We start from the raw sequence: 17,592 nt of genomic DNA, 5'->3' as shown, positions 1-17,592 counted from the left end.
TGACTAGTGGGTCACACACACTCCTGCTTATCCTCTTATGCAGGCCATTGTAACATTTCACCTTGATTTTTTAAATAAAAAAGAACACTCAAACAGAAAACCCACTTTGACCTCTACTTCCTACATTCATTAAATGTGAAGACACCAAACAACACAAAGAGAGACTACTAGTAAAAATCAAGATCAACCATCACATTTATAGACAAAACTGAACAAGAAATCTCTTAACAGGTGAAAACAAATTACACACTAATCAAGCTTTTAAAGCTGAGTAATAGTCGACAGGCTGCTGGTTAAACAGATCAAAAACCAGATTTAACACTAAGCTGGCATTATCTAGATTGCCTAAGAAAAAGACATCCACTGCCATATTTACACAATCTAGTGCTGCAAGATCGTCTCTTTTTCCCTTCGCTTTCCGGCCATCCTCCTGAAATCATTTAACTCATGATATCATTGTCTTAATAAACCTGAGTATTCCCAGTCGGCTAGGAAAACCTAAATTGATACAACTATTGAGTGCATGTATAAACCTAAATTAGATGTAACTGGGTGTGCAGGTATATGCTTTCGGATCCCAACGAAAAGTTGAGAGCTTCACTGATCATTTTGCACCGACTCAGATGAAGATGGCACCGGGCTGACCTCCATAGGAGGAGGTAGAAGCTTCAGCAATGCCTCAAGTAGAGCTTTCTCTTGAGCGTGGCGAAGTTTGAACAGTCGCGAACTATCAAAGTGCCAGGGTATATCAGTTGCCAAAAAAGGCTTGTGGGGTCTATTCAAGGGTGGGTCAGTCTCACCCTTGTCCGAAGAGTTAGGAGGGCCAGAAGTGTGAAGGTAAGCTGAAGTACACTGTGAAGAGCTCTTTTCATCTCTTGAAGGTTGAACAACAGGAGGCTTCCTAGCAAGCTCGTCCACAGAAGCAAGTTCTTTGTCAGGAAGTGATCCTGAACCTTGCAACTTATATGGAAAAGCAGGACACTTTTCCCCACATTTCATACTCGGGCAGTCTGGAGAGCCTTTAATAATGGTTGGATTCTGGGAATCAGAGTTCATGCAAGCCTTTCCATCAAGATCTGGATTCACAACGGACTCTACATGCACTTCTGGTGGCTCCTTCCCCCATGGACTCTTACAAGCAGTTTCGCATGCACGCTCAATGTCATGATAAAGGATGTACCTGAATTGTGAAAAAGAGTCGTCACCTGCACCCGAGGGACTTAGCCTCTTCTGCTTTCTAACTTCAGAAGGACCTGAAATCTTCTGCTTTCTAACTTCAGAAGGGCCTGAATTCGAAGAACTATCTGTCATGATACTGCTGTCTCCATGCTTTGATACTCTTTTCCGCTTTAGTTGGCTTTCATCCACTAGATTCTCACTGAAGTTTACCTTTGCTTTGGCCCCTCGAATTTTTCGAGCAGCGACATCATAAGCCCTGGCAGCTTCTTCTGCAGTGTCGAATGTGCCTAGCCAAACTCGTGACCCCTTCTGAGGATCTCGAATTTCCGCCGCCCATTTTCCCCATGGTCGCTGTCTAATCCCTCTATATGTGTGCTTTCTCTGCCTGGGAGTTACAATTTCTGCACATGGACCCAAATCACAAAGCTGTTGGAAAGAGGACTGCCAAAACCAACATTCTGACACCAGAAAGCAGACACAGGCTAGCGAAACTTTCAAATTTCACAGATTTGCAATCTTCTGGAGGTCTTTTTTCAGCATTACTGAACCAAGTTCAAGTCCCTTAACTCTGCAAATAACCACATACACACACGCACAGGTCACGCACGAACATGAACCTCAAGCTATGTCTGCGAGAAAACCCTAGCCTGTAGCAGCCTGTTCAAACCTACGCACCATCCCTGGTACCGCCCGACACTCCCTCAATCCTCACCCTCATCCCATTTCCTCATGCTGCCCCCCATCGTCCAGCAAGCCAACCTTACTCTGCATCCCCTCGTCACCTAAGGAGTAACATTGACTGTGCCATCACCCCCCAGCCAACCTATAACCGGCCTGTACAACGTAGAGGGCGGTACTATTTCAATCACCTGTTAACTTTACACAGAGCACTGAGAAGGGACGAGAACACAGTTGCGTCCAGCGACTAGAATGTCACTACGCACACGAGACCGACACCCTGTAGGCCCCAAAGAATGGCGCCCCTTTCGGAATTTCTTTATTCAAATTAAGGTAGACGATCCGACCACCTAGCACAAGCTTTCACAAAGCTGTCCAAACCTGGCGAGGGCTGAAAACGCAGGGTTTCGACCTGATTTTGGCAACATAACAACGCAAAAACCCCTGTAGGTCAAAAGCACCTGTCTAGGACGGATTCCCTCGCTATCTGGAAGCTTTTTGGTGAGCTGTCACAGAATTTCAGCGGGCTGTAATTCCCTGTTTTTCACTGCCGGGTGCCCAAAAGCCTGTACACGCATCCCAAGGCTCTCACGAGGCTCCCCCGGTGTTCCCTTGCAGTTTAGGTGCGAAACCTTAAACCTGCAGAAAAACACAGCAGGCTGTAATTCGCTGTTTCGGATCGTTTTTAGTGGAGCGAACACGCCTACGCGTGTCCCAAGGGCTCCCGCACGCAACGGGACAGTTCCCCTGTGAATTGGACAAGTTTTCACGCGAGAAAACTCTCCAAACTCGCAATCTTTCGCGATGGAACTGTGCATACCTGTGGGGGATTAGCAATTAGCTAATCCGGTTCCTGTTCAGAAGGCTCTTGCCTTGGCAAACGCGCATAAACCCCCAGAACTGTACATGTTCAGCTGAGTAGCCCAACTAGTGGGGCATTACCATATGTGCCAAAGGGGAGAGAGAGATGCACGAGAGCAAATCATTGCGCTACATGAAACAGAGGAGAAGGCAAGCTTTCCATTAAAGCTGTAGACCTGCACCCACTACTCACACACACACTGTAGGTCACTTATGAGTCAAATCAGCCTCCTCTCTCAAATTGGGCACCCCCTCTTGCTGATGGAAGTGGAAAACGGCACCAAGAGCCACCATGTGTCCAGTTTGCCCCTTTTGAGTTAATTCTCTAGTTCCCACTGACTTATAAAGTTGTAAGTGACTTTCCGAGTGGCCAGATTTCATTTGGCATACACAAGCTTCCATACTCATCAGAATTCAGTGCTAACTGGCCCGACCAGTCCCAGACTGACCGACCCAGACTCCCGCTGTGAGAAACCTATTCGGCCGCAGCCGTTTCACACTGGCCATGCAATGTCCACTTGCACCTTTTCAAGGGTTCCGGGGAAAACAAGTAAAAATAAAAATAAATAAAAATATCTAGTACTTATTTACGAAAGGCAACAGGAAAAATACACCTCTTGGTGACACACCCCACCCTTGAAATACTGCAAGCGACCTCGCTTGCATGCCAATAATACATGCGGTATCTCCTGATATCACATATATTCTATGATGGGAATCCAAGATATACATGCTTCCGGAAATGTAGCATTGGACGATTAAACAATCCCACCAACCTGGCTACGACACATATATCAAGCATAGAAGCCTTCTAGTGTACTCTGAAGCACAAACTTCTCTAGCTAAATTCTGTATGGAAAGAGTAGATACAATTGCTTAACTACTCTCTTGAGCATCATGAACCATGCTCTTGCCTTGCTCCAAAAAGGCTACATCAAGTCACTGTGGGTTCCATCTGAAAGGCTTCAAGATACAATTGCAATAGCTGAGGTGAATCAACCAATTCAGACTCTTCCATCCATTTGGCATCCAACGATGGATAGTTCTTGAACTTCACCAAATAGCGTCTTGCAACCTTTCCTCTAACCTTTCTTTCTTTATGTGCCAAAATCTGTTCAGGAACAAGGATTTCATCCAATTCTTCCACTTCGGGTTGTTCCTCATCAAGCATATTCTCTGGCACATTACCAACAAAGGGTCTTAGAAGGCTGACATGAAAAGCATTATGTATTTTCCAGCCTTCTGGTAGCTTTAACCTGTAAGCTACATCGCTGATCTTTTCTGAAATCTGAAAAGGACCATAATATCGCATACTGAGCTGAGGAAACAAGCGTTCCTTGCCTTTCCTTTTCCTTAACCCAGCCTTTTCAAAGCGCAAAAGCACCCAATCACCAAGTGAAAATACAAGTTCACGACGGTGACGATCAGCAGCTTTCTTTTGTTTAGCCTGAGTCTTCTCAAGAGCAATCTTTATCTTCCTGTATGTTTCATCCATATCTTGCACATACTTGTCTGCCTCAAAAATCTTGTCCTTAGTCTGCAAAATGGGCGGGACTTTCTTCCCTCCTTCCACTATCTCAAATGGTGCCTTGCCTGTTGACGTATGCACAGTGTTATTGTAAGCATATTCAACCAATGGAAGATGGTGTTCCCAAGTTTCCTTGTGCTCTGACACATAACATTTGAGCAGGTCCAGAACAGTAGAATTTGCCTCTTCTGACTGTCCATCAGTTTGCGGATGAAACGAAGAAGAGAACTTTAGCGTAGTGCCCATGTTCTCAAACAATGCCTTCCAGAAAAGACTCGTCATACGTGGATCCCTGTCACTGACAATTGACTGAGGCATCCCGTGATATTTAAAGATATTGCTCATAAATATCTTGACCATGTGTTATGGCTTTATGTTCTTCCTCATAGGAATGAAATGGGCCTGCTTACTGAACCTACAAATGATAGTCCAAATCCCATCATTGCCTGTTTGCGTCCTTGGAAGATCAAAGATAAAGTCCATTGCTATGCTTTCCCACGGCCTATCTGGGATCGGCAATGGCTGCAACAATCCCGGTTGCTTTTGTCTGTCAAATTTGACTTTTTGGCATATTAAGCATGATCTTACAAATGTGTCAACATCTTGACGCAAAGCTGGCCAATAAAAGAATGCCTCAACCCCTTTCACTGTCGCATCAATTCCACGATGCCCAGCATAAGGTGGAGCATGACTTTCCATCAAAATCTTGGGCCGTAACTGTTTGGTAACGCATAACTTTCCATGCATCCTGAGAAAGTCATTCTTAAGCGTATAGTACTCATGATGTTGCCCATCAACAAGCTGGTCATAGATCCTTGCAAAATTTGAATCTTCAGCATATTGTGTCTTCATTTCGTCTAGTTCACAATGGTACGGAATTGACACTGCTGAAATTTGGGGCTTTCGTGACAACGCATCAGCCACCACATTCTTTTTCCCTTGCACATGCACAATCTGAAAATGGAACATTGACACGATGTTTGCCCATCGCATGTGCTTCTCAAACAACTTCATCTGTGTGAGAAAATATTGCAAGGTTTGATGATCCGTTTGGACAACAAAATCAGCCCCTAGCAAATAGTGTTTCCAACTAGTGAGAGCATGAATTACTGCCAGCAATTCTTTCTCATAGACTTGCAAGTTCCTTTCACTCTTCAAAAGAATTCTGCTCTCATATGCGACTACTCGGCCATTCTGCATTAGAACTGCACCAAGACTATGGCCACACGCATCACACTGAACCACAAAAGGTTTTGAAAGATCTGGCAAAATGATTACCGGATCTGAAGTCAGCTTCTCTTTCAAGTGTTTGAACGCTAAAATTTCCTTGGTTGTCCACTTGAAAGTAACTCCTTTTCCTTGTAGTGCATGGAGTGGAGAAGCAATCTCAACAAAATTTCGGATGAACCTCCTGTAGTAGGAACATAAGCCTAGAAAGCTTCGAATGTCATGTACGGACTTCAAGTCTGGCCATGACCTGATTGCTTCAACTTTAGCAGGATCCATGCGTACCCCATCCTTTGAAACAATGTGCCCAAGGAAGTGAATTTCTTGCAAAAAGAATTCACTCTTCTTCGCATTAATGAGTAGTTTGTTCTTACGTAACTCATTGAAAACTGCAGTCAAGTGATCCCTATGCTCCTCTTCGGACTTCGAATAGACAATCATGTCATCAAAGAAGGTACCCACGAAGTTTCTATGTGGTCTAAAAATTATGTTTATCATTCTATTAAACATGGCAGGAGCATTTGTGAGACCAAATGGCATAACAAGAAACTCATAGAGACGAAATGTTGTCCTGAACGCAGTCTTATGGACATCTTCTGGCCTAATGCGTATCTGATGGTACCCACTCTTTAGGTCTATTCTTGTAAACAATGACGCTCCCTCAAGCCAATCAAGAATGTCATCTATCCTCGGTATGGGGAACCTGTTCTTGATGGTATTCTTATTAAAGGCGCGATAGTCAATGCACATGCCCCATGAACCATCCTTCTTCTGCACTAAGAGTACAGGCGAACAAAAAGGGGATGAACTCGGCTGAATCAGCCCCTTCTCTAAAAGCTCGTTGACCTGACTCATAATCTCTTTTTGCTGGGATGCACTAACCCTGTATGGTGGTCTATTCGGTGGACTAGAACCTGGCACAAGATCTATAGTATGATCCTCAGGTCTCTCAGGAGGTGACTCCCCTGGCAAAGAGTCCGAAAAACAATCACTGAAACCACTCAAAAAAGTTGACCTGTCTTTATCTAAGGTAGACAAATTAGAGGTACTTCTTTTGCAAAGATCAAGTACGCAGAAAGATGATTCTTTATTACAGATGAAATAGCAGAAGCAGAAACAACTGGAACAGACTCGCCTTTAAGCTTTACATCAAGGACGTGAGTCTTTCCTCTATGTACAAGGGTAATCTTTTTGTTGTAAGTATCCACCATAGCATGCAACCTGTAACACCATGGGATACCCAGTAACACATCACAGCCCTCAAGTGGCATAATATGAAACTCTTCCGCATCCACATAACTCTGAATGTGCAGACGAAGCTTTCCCAAAATGGGAGTAACGGGCTCTGAATGACCTGAGCATGATATGAAACCTACTTCCCCTGTTATACCCATCTCCTCTGCATGAATGCCCAACTTTGATGCCAATTCTGGTGATATGAAATTTGCACGGGCTCCTGGATCAAAGAAAGCCAGCACTGTCTAGTCTCTAACTTTGCCCCAAGCTCTCCACAGCTTCGTGGCATCTGTGTTTGGCTAGTCTCCAACCAAATCTGAAACAAGTCCTGCACTTGGCTTTGGCTTCTTCCCTTTATGGTCTGACTTGTCATCCTTATCCTGTGACTTGTTCTGTGGCATTCATTTGCAAAATGTCCTTCCTGTTCACAAATGTAGCATTTCTTGGCCTCCCTAAGAGCTTTCCTTTCTTCAAAGGTTTTGCCAGAAAAATGCCTTTTTTGTCCTTGTCCTCTTCCCAAAGAAGACTTAGACTGCTTCTTGGACGTATCACCTTCTTCAGTGGAGGGCTTCTTTGTGGGAGGCTCAGAAGGCTTTGCTGCAACATTGCCCTTGGCTGAAAACTGTTTGCCCTGGGACCCTTTCTTGTGGCTATTAAATCCATCGGAATCTCCTTTCGACAGATTGCTGGCCACTCTTGCATTCTCTATCAACTGAAACATATTCATAACAGTAGTCTTTGTGCAGTAGTCCCTGATTTTCTTGGGCAATCCGCAACAGTACTTCTCAATCTGTTCTAACAATGGCACAAACCTGTAAGAGGTGATTGGCAACAACGCGGCCCAAAACTTTTTATTGTACTCTTCCAAGTTCGCACACTATTTAGCATTCAACTCATGCCATTCTGTCATCACATCCACTAGTTGCTCAACCACATGGGCTTTCCCTCGAGCATCATGAGTCCTCTGCGCATTGGAAATCTCCTTTTCCTGCAACGGCTCAGTCATGCCCTGTGTAGGAGACTGAAAACCCTGTGTCGCAGCCTGTAAGAACTCCTGCATCCTTGGGTTGTTAGCCAACTGCTGAAACATGTCCATGCAGCAACGCAGTTGAGTTCTAAACAACCTGTCCTCTTCTTGAAGAGTTGAAGGAACTTTCTCCGTGCCATGTGAGGAAGACAGTTACAGGGGACGGAGGGGACGGACCCTAGGGACGGGGGATGCCCATTTCTGGGACGGGGCCGGGTGGGGACGGCAGAGGACTAACGGAAAAATGGCTGCCAAGTGGGAACGCAGGCAAAACGTCCCGGGGACGGCAGGGGACAGCAGGGAACGGTAGGGGACGGAGGGAACGGGAGGGGACGAGAGGGGATTGGAGGGGACTTTTTTAAAAATTTGAAAACCTGATCATTTCTAGAGGCTAGTTTCTCTCTAATAGCCATATGTTTGAACTTTCAAGCACCCAATGGCTATAAAAGCCACCCTTTGGGTCCTCATTTCTCGATGTTTTATTAGCACATTTGCGTCTATATGATTCATGTTCTTTGGTCTATCCCCGTTTCCGACCCCGACCCGCCGTCCCATGTAACTATGGAGGAAGATCCCTCTTCAGGTACTTGGTCTCTCTTCTCTGCCAGATCGACAAGCTCTGAGTTGCTTTCACCCACAACAATCCACGCTGCACTTTTTGAAGAAAAAATGACTATCCCGTCGATGGAACCATATAACCGGCCTGTACAACGTAGAGGGCGGTACTATTTCAATCACCTGTTAACTTTACACAGAGCACTGAGAAGGGAAGAGAACACAGTTGCGTCCAGCGACTAGAATGTCACTACGCACACGAGACCGACACCCTGTAGGCCCCAAAGACTGGCGCCCCTTTCGGTATTTCTTTATTCAAATTAAGGTAGACGATCCGACCACTTAGCACAAGCTTTCACAAAGCTGTCCCAACTTGGCGAGGGCTGAAAACGCAAGTTTTCGACCTGATTTTGGCAGCATAACGACGCAAAAACCCCTGTAGGTCAAAAGCACCTGTCTAGGACGGATTCCCTCGCTATCTGGAAGCTTTCTGGTGAGCTGTCACAGAATTTCAGCAGGCTGTAATTCCCTGTTTTCACTGCCGGGTGGACCGAAAGCCTGTACACGCATCCCAAGGCTCTCACGAGGCTCCCCCGGTGTTCCCTTGCAGTTTAGGTGCGAAACCCTAAACCTGCAGAAAAACACAGCAGGCTGTAATTCGCTGTTTCGGATCGTTTTTAGCGGAGCGAACACGCCTACGCGTGTCCCGAGGGCTCCCGCACGCAATGGGATAGTTCCCCTGTGAATTGGACGAGTTTTCACGCGAGAAAACTCTCCGAACTTGCAATCTTTCGCGATGGAACTGTGCGTACCTGTGGGGGATTAGCAATTAGCTAATCCAGTTCCTGTTCGGAAGGCTCTTGCCTTGGCAAACGCGCATAAACCCCTAGAATTGTACATGTTCAACTGAGTAGCCCAACTAGTGGGGCATTACCATATGTGCCAAAGGGGAGAGAGAGATGCACGAGAGCAAATCATTGCGCTACATGAAACAGAGGAGAAGGCAAGCTTTCCATTAAAGCTGTAGACCTGCACCCACTACTCACACACACACTGTAGGTCACTTATGAGTCAAATCAGCCTCCTCTCTCAAATTGGGCGCCCCCTCTTGCTGATGGAAGTGGAAAACTGCACCAAGAGCCGCCATGTGTCCAATTTGCCCCTTTTGAGTTAATTCTCCAGTTCCCACTGACTTATAAAGTTGTAAGTGACTTTCCGAGTGGCCCAGATTTCATTTGGCGCACACAAGCTTCCATACTCATCAGAATTCAGTGCTAACTGGCCCGACCAGTCCCAGACTGACCGACCCAGACTCCCGCTGTGAGAAACATATTCGGCCACAGCCGTTTCACACTGGCCATGCAATGTCCACTTGCACCTTTTCAAGGGTTCCGGGGAAAACAAGTAAAAATAAAAATAAATAAAAATATCTAGTACTTATTTACGGAAGGCAACAGGAAAAATACACCTCTTGGTGACAAACCCACCTGGGGCATTAGGCCTACATGCGCATTCAACCCCAAGCCAACCCGCCTGTGGCATTAGGCCCGCTACCCCCTACCTAAGCCTTCATTTTTCACCACTGCGTTCATAGTCTTAGTTTATCTGCAGCCTTCCCTCAGCCACATTGTCAATCTGCATGCTTATGTTAGCTTAAAACTTTACCCACAGACTACCTTACTCAGCATAGTGACAGGAAACGCCATTTCTTGGCCCAAGAAACGGAACGGAGTTTCTTGGTCGTTTCGGACCCGAAAAACGGAGTTTCTTGGCTGCAAAAAAATTTTCCCCAATAAAAGGTCGAGGGCAGATTTTTAATGGTCCCGCAAACCAATTTTATCCCTTTTGCATTCGGCGCTTTGCTTTTCAGAAGGGCTCCCTTTTGCACGCAACGCTCTGTATTCTGTCTGCGCTGCAGCCTGCGCTCTTTGATGTTAAGTATGGAGCCTGATTTACCCCTTGTAATTTTCTGTGTTAAAAACGCACATTTGTAAGGCCCCCATTATGAGGAGAAGCCATTGTGCGTGAAGAAAAAATAACTTGCCGGAAACCAAAATTAACACTCAGTCTCGAGCCTACTTCCTTTTCGCCGGAATATTATGGATGGACGGCGGCGTATCTACTACGTTTAGAACTCACATGGCTTGCTTCTCCTTGACTTTGACTTGAATCTCTGCATGTTTCTGTTCTTCGTTGTTGACCAAAGCCAAACGGTTGGCTCTCCATTCTGCAAGGCTATTCTTCACATCAGCCGGAACACTCACTTTATGACATATCCTTGCCAGACACATGACCAAGATGGTCCTTCACACGAGTCACACTCCCGATTTTTTCCAAACCACAAAAATTGCATTTCCACCTCTTTGAACCCCCTCGTCCTTTGTACCCGGCAAGTTTGGTAACATACCTCCAGTAAGGGTCTGATATTGCATGCGTGGGAGTGGGAAAGTCCACAAGATTGCGTGTTGAAGGTTGGAATAGGCTAGGGAGTCCACCTCCAATACTCAAGAGAGGCTCCAAAGCCTAAGAGAGAGAGAGAGAGCGCTGCTTGTTTGCAGCTATCAAATGTTAGGAAATATGACATAGCTAAGTAGATAATTGAGTAGATTACTTAATAGAGAGATAATTCACACACAAGAGATTATAGAGTAGAGAGAGAGAGAGAGTACACACGATATACGTGGTTCACCCAATGTGGGCTACGTCCACTATGAAATGTGTGTAGAAATGGCCTCCTTTTATAGGCCAAAAGGGCTGCCCTCTCTCATGAGAGGTAGCCATGTGTAGCCGCCATTGTGTAGATAAGTCCAAATCGGACCCTCCAATCCGCCCATGTGTGGCCGCCCTTGAGAAGACAAGTCCGCTTTTGAATTCGGCCACCGACCACCGGCCATTGACTTCCAACCACCGGCCACCGGCCATTGACTACCAGACAACCGGGCAACCGACCGATCGTTTTCCAACCACTTTAGCCGCAACAAGTGCGTATGTGTCTTCTACAGCTGCAAGTGCAAAAAGAACCCCTTTGCTTAAAGTTAATGTTTCAACAAAGGGGTCTTTGCAAGCTTCTAGCTTGAAGGCCTGCCTTCAAAACATGCTATGAAATTAGCCACTCGCGAGATCACACGTTTGTTCATTAGATGTGCCATTCCATTTCATGTGGCTAGATGCGGGCAATGGGAAAAGGCAAAGTGAGCAGTGAGTCGCATCGGATGTGAGTGGGAGGGTCCTTCTTCTAAGACCTTACGTACACGGGAGTTGAAAAAGGAGAAGGATTTCATAGATGTGTAGCTTGAGTTCTTAAGGACACATGGCAGAAGTATGGATGTACTATTCTTTGTGATGGGTGGTCACATGTGCGGAAGAGAAATGTGTAAAATGTCTTGATTTGTTCATGGAAAGGAACCATCTTTTGGAAGGCCATTGATGCTTCAGGTGCCGGTGTCACTGTTAAAAGTTCTTACATTTATGAACACATTAGAAAGGTGATCAAGGAGATAGGTGCAGAGCATGTTGTACAAGTGGTAACTGACAATGGCAGCAATTGTGTGTCTATGTGACGCTTGTTGGAAGTTGAGTATCCTGCCATTGTTTGGACTTCATGAAGTGCGTCAAGAGATTGGTGAGCTATAAAGGGTCCAAACTCTCATTAGCCCTGTCTTTGCGGGGAAATTCCTCGAGGTCACCTGCACCAGTTTTAGAGATGTTTTGTATTGCTCATTGGAGGCAAGTCTATTTTTCATAATGGATTCCGATACAATGTCCGTTGGAGTCAAACTCTCAACAAATAAACCCATGTCTAGAGACATGTTGCAAAGTGGAAGGAGAAAGATTGTCAGCACAATAGCTTTTGGACCTCCTCAAAGCTTCCTTGCTTGTGTCCAATTTGAGACATCCGACGAGGCGAGTATAGCATAGGCATAAAGTACCCTCAGCTTCAGCAGCACTCATTGTTATTTGTATAGATGGAGGCAAGGGAAGGATCTAGCTAGGGTCTAGCAGTGATAGCCAAATTTTTAGTTCTATTGCCAGAGTTTTTGACCGCACATCACAGAGATTGACAGCAATATGGGTGTTGTTTTGAGTGAGGGCGGTGCACCGTTTGATGGTGTATACACCCCCACCCTAATATTGATTCATAACCCTCTCTCATGACACATTCGTCTCAATTTCTCTCCCCTCCTAATATACATGTAGGTGGCATACAATAGAGAGTATTCTTTATTGGACTAGCAAGGCACTGTTTTGTATGTGGTAAGAGGACATATGGCGGCTAAATGCTCTAGAAGGAACCAACGCACGGTGTCTCAAGAGAGACAGACAAAGGTAGCATCAAGTACTAGGAGGTCAGAGGCTAAGAGAGGCACGAGGAGAAAAGCAAAGTAGAGGATGCGGCGGCGAAACAAGTAAACAAAGCATAGTTACCAGGAACGGGAACGCGGAACCAAATGCCATTCCTTGTTACGGGTACTCACGTTTGAAACACGGAACGGGGATTCGGAATGGGAACTTGGAATGGGAACGGGGAACGGAGACCTGAAAACGGCCATTCCCTGTTACTATGAAACAAAGGCTCCTCTAGTGAGACAGGTTTACAAGCGTAGGGATCCTCCACAAGAGCCACCTCTCCTCTTTAGCGAAGATACCATGGGTTTCGCACCTAAACTGCAGGACACTGTCAAGGGAGGCTCGGGAAAGCCTCGGGATGCTTAAATAGGGCTTTGGGCACCTGACAGTGTTAAAACAGGGAGTTACACCACGCTGAAATTGACCTGCAGCTCACTGGAAAGCTTCCTAACCACAAGGGAAAGTGCCCTTGACGTGTACTTTTGACCTACAAAGGGTTTTGCGCCATTATGGTGGCAAAATTGGATCAAAAACCTGCAGTTACAGCCATGGACACGTTTGGACAGCTTGGTGAAAGATAGGTGAAAGTGTTTGGGTTGTCTATTTGCAATAACAATAAAAAAATACCGAAAGGGGCACCAGTCTTTGGGGCCAACAGGTGTCGACATCTGCTTGGTAGCGCTCTAGCTTCCTGGCAGTGTGTGTTTGAAGTGTCAATTCCTGTTACAGGTTTTTAGTGTGTCCTAAAGTTTCTCTGTGTCCTAAAGTTTAAAGTAAAGTTTCGGGTGAAAGCCAAAGTCTACCACCCTACGGGCCGGTTTCAGCCATCCTTGATCTTCTCAGGAAGAAATGGTACTGTATCTCTATATGCTTGGTCCAAGCATGGAGCACCCGGTTCCTCGCAATGGCTATACAACTCTGGTTGTCTAAGTACATAATGGTCGTCTGCTACTGGGGAAAGCCCATCTCCAAAAGTAGCTTCCGAATCCACACCGACTCACATGTAGCACTGCCTCTATAGTACTTTGCCTCTATAGAAGACAAGGCAACTCGTTCGCTGTTCCTTACTGCTCCATGAAACTACTCCTGAGAAAAGGTATAACCTGTAGTCGACCGTTGTCCATCTGGATCTCCGCCCCAATCCGAATCACTCCACCCTCGTAGAATGATCTAGTCTGTACCTCCAGCCGCATAGTGAATGCCTAATGACTTGGTCACCTTCAAATACCGCAGAGTCCGAAAAGCCTGCTCCAAATGTGACTTGATGGGTTTCTGCATGAAAGAACTAAGAAGCCCCCCCGGAAAACAGACATCAAATCGGCTATTGAGTACCCAAATGGGAGAACCAACCAATTTCTGATACTCTGCAGCATCTGCTACAATGGGGAGATCAAACTGTGACAACTTTTGATTGGGATCCATGGGAGTTGAGATATGTTTGCACTCGATCATACCAAATTTCAACAATTCTTGGATGTATCGCTCCTGAAGAGAAAGATACCCCCCTCTGACTGTCATACCTCCAATCAAAAAAATGATGAAGCAAGCCAAGATATGTCATCTCAAACTCCTTTGTCAAGGTGGCCATAATACTGCAGATACCAAAAAAGGTTCGGGCCAGGAGATATAGAGGCCCTTTACAACCAAATGCCGCCCAACCCGCAACGTGCGTCGTTTGGAGGTTCAAGCATACAACCAAACGCTCCCCAGACATCTCGTTTGCGTCGCTCCAAGGTTCAGACAATACAAAAACAACATTTCTCACTATTCCACCCAAGAGTAAATCCAAGCATTGAAACCAATATTGAAACCAGAGTCAAACAATTCAAATCGGCACCAAGATAGGTTTAAAACGGATACCATCCATTTCAAACAAATTCCAAAAAGAATCACCAAACAAGTTCTCGAACAAAATTGAAACTTAAAAAGCAATCTCAACATTAGTCGAGCTCGAAAAGACAACTGGCTTTCCACCTTGACACGTGCACCAAGATTAGGGTTAGATTTCTTCCATAAGGTTGTGGCCGACCGCGACATAGTCTTCCTCTAGCGGTGATGGTAGTCCCAAGACATAGCAATCACACTGGAGTCTGGACCTCCAAGGTTATCAACTCCAATCGAGACACCTATTGTGAGATGTCGAAAAATTTCAATTTATAATCTGCTAGGTTTTTCGTGGCAAGCATTTCAGGATGCCCCGCTCTGCCAGAAGTTGCACTCCAAAGAAAGATGTGTAAATGCATATAGCTTTGGGCAAGAAAATTTCTTGAAAGCTTGCCAAGTTCTTAAGGTGTGAGGCATTGTAGCTATTGACATCCACCACTGCATAAAAACTGTGGCTCGAAAAAAAAATTGACCCTTCTCGTGCAAGTGATCTTGAATTCCTTATAGCTTATGCCTCGTAAGACAAAGCGATAAAGACGGGAGTACGCCCAATGCGCGATGGAGTAAAGGTGGAAGTGGCTAATAAGTCCGGGGTTGGGACACAAAGATTCTTTGATAAATTTTCCAATAAAATTTGGAAGCACCACCTTGCTCTGTCTGTTCATTGGTAGGACAAGTGTGCTTTTACAAAAGCAAACGCCCGAAGCTCTGATACCACTGTAACGGGGACGGGCACCACGTGCCAACGGAAAAGAAGAGACAAAACAACTTTAAGCACTTCAAATAACAACCAAACTGAAAGGGATGCACGACACGACGGGGAGTGGCGGAGTTCCACCCCAAGAGAGGATTGGCCCCAGCCCCAAACCTTGGCGTCCTTTCGGTATTTCTTTATATTGCTTCAACTTAGTACAAGCTGGTACTCCACGCTTTGCACCTTCACTCGGAAGTGTACCAGAGAATGAGCCCATGGCACATATTTGGAGGTCCTTGGCCTATGAAAAGCTTCAAACTCAAAAGCGTCTGGCCTCAATAAGCTACCCAACGTAAATCACGGAAATTCATACACCTGCCACGTCAGCATGCAGCAACGCAAATTGCGGAAATCCGTACAGTTTGCCACGTCAGCAACGAGTATGAATTCCGAGCTGTCCGTACAATTGCCACGTCATCAGTTTCTACGTTGTGTGTGTGTATGTGTGTGTGTGTGGGTCCAACTTTATTTATTGTTTGTGTCACGTGGGGCCCATCCGACGGGGTCCCATAAGTTGGTGGGAACTCTTCTTTAAAAATAAGCCACTCGGCAAGACTTTGCAAGTTGGTAAAACTTCTTCTACTGCTGCTGCAGCTTCTACGACTTCTTCTCTTATGGTTTAGGCTCCTCGGCCAGGATCTGCACGTTGGCTCCGTTCTTCAGTGGCTTGATACGTCAGCAATTTGTGACAAAATCTACTAAAATTGAAGCCTTGGAAGGTGGACCATATTTACTTTACTCTGCATTATTTGATTTTCTCATGTTAGCAAAGTGATTTAAAGTTTGCTATCAAACAACATCTTCTTTTGTAAACATTGCTCATGCTTTGGAATCTGGTTACCAGTCTCTTGAACTCTCTCCCAAAGCTAACCATGAGTAGGTTACCTTCCAACGAGGTCTGTTGTCTGGCCTATAAAATTCTTTGTCGAGATGTCTACCAAGGGAAGAAACCCATGGCGAGCCTCGAGGGCAGCAGTGATCAAATCTAGCCTAGGTTCAGTGCAATAAACATACAAATTCAGAAATTTTCAAATGCCTATCAACTCTCAAGGAAGAGAAAAAACTTTGCCCAATACTTATAAATTCTTCCCAAATATATAATAGAGGTAAAGAACTTTGAAGTTCTTACACCAATTACCTTTTTATTGGCTTGTCTTACATCTACTTTGAAATCCAGTGAGTGCATGTGTGATTGTTCGGATGGTATGCACATGGGCTGTGCACGATAAGTGCATTTATCATTAATATTCTTAGCAAATCCTCCTAGAAGAAAAATGGCACTAGCAAAACATGAGTGGTAAATTTAAGGAACTGGGAACTTCTGTGCTGATACTGATGGCTACTGTTTGATATCAAATAAAATAAGGAGAAGATAAATGAGAAGGTACCCGGAGTGCTAACCAAAAACTCTTGGTTCCCTTGCTGCTGTTGCTGAGGAACAGGTGGAAAAGGGGACTCCTCAGAAAGCAGGTCACCGAAGGAATCGAAGAACCCAAAAGCACTGTTGTCCTCTTGCTGTTGTCTAAAGGCATTATCATCTGCATCATAAGAGGAGAGGGGCGAATCCAAGAGCTCTGACCACTTGTCCCACTCAACTGCTGCCTCTCCGATCGCCCCTCCTCCGCCTACTGCTGCTGCTGGGATGAGAGTAGAGATAATGGATCCGCCACACATTCCTTCTGAATAGGATGTTCTCTTCTTCTTTTGTTTTTCTCCCTCCCTCTCTCCCTCTCTCTCTCTCTCTCTCTAGTCCCAAATGAGAGTCATTTTGCTCTAACACGCACTCGCTGTGTATGCCAGGTCCGTCCGCACGATCGCCATCGCCACGCTCCCCAGGGCCCAGACACAGTAAAAAGTGAGCTGCAATACTGTTAATTTATGCAATACTGTTCATTTATGTGAGTCTAGCCATCCCATCATCAAGTTTAAGGTCGGCACGCGGTGGGTTGGAAACTTGACATTTGACAGAAATTGAGTTAATTTTTGGATGTCTAGGTAGTGCTTGGGAAATTTCGTTTTTCCAAACATACATGATAGTAGATACATAAATCCTTTTAAGGAACTCCTAATTAGTCTTGCTTGGTGGGCCTTGTTATATAACATCTATAGAATATAACAAGACATATGCAAATAGACTTTTAGCAGCTAGCACTAAACACAACAAGAGAAAGACTAACTTGGGAAGGGAAGGGTGGCATTGTGTGAAAGGGATATACACTCGAAAAATGCTATAATGTTTATGGGAGGAGACACAATTAAGTGCATCAATTATTAAAGATTATAGGGGTGGTTACAATTGAGATTATATCCAAGTGA

General features: G+C 45.2%; 1 protein-coding gene across 2 annotated transcripts; it reads right to left on the bottom strand.

Annotated features, from left to right (window-relative positions):
* Positions 1 to 209: 209 nt before the first annotated feature.
* LOC147452306 (ethylene-responsive transcription factor RAP2-12-like) lies at positions 210 to 17,156 on the bottom strand. Of its 2 annotated transcripts, XM_086518054.1 has the most exons (3): positions 16,665 to 17,152; positions 1,181 to 1,580; positions 210 to 430 (listed from the first exon to the last, which is right to left on the bottom strand). In XM_086518054.1, exons 1-3 carry the CDS (start codon positions 16,948 to 16,950, stop codon positions 382 to 384), a joined length of 735 nt encoding a protein of 244 aa, XP_086374180.1. In that variant the 5' UTR covers positions 16,951 to 17,152; the 3' UTR covers positions 210 to 381. The 2 variants fall into 2 exon arrangements, with proteins under 2 accessions (XP_086374180.1, XP_086374179.1); XM_086518053.1 differs by having other exon boundaries at positions 210 to 1,580; positions 16,665 to 17,156.
* Between the last annotated feature and the right edge of the window lie 436 nt (positions 17,157 to 17,592).

Source organism: Adiantum capillus-veneris, chromosome 8 (assembly GCF_014529385.1).
Source record: "Adiantum capillus-veneris isolate H3 chromosome 8, ASM1452938v2, whole genome shotgun sequence".
Taxonomy (NCBI): Eukaryota; Viridiplantae; Streptophyta; class Polypodiopsida; order Polypodiales; family Pteridaceae; genus Adiantum; species Adiantum capillus-veneris.
Note: the sequence above shows the minus strand (reverse complement) of the source record. Positions and strands in the feature narration are given on the sequence as shown.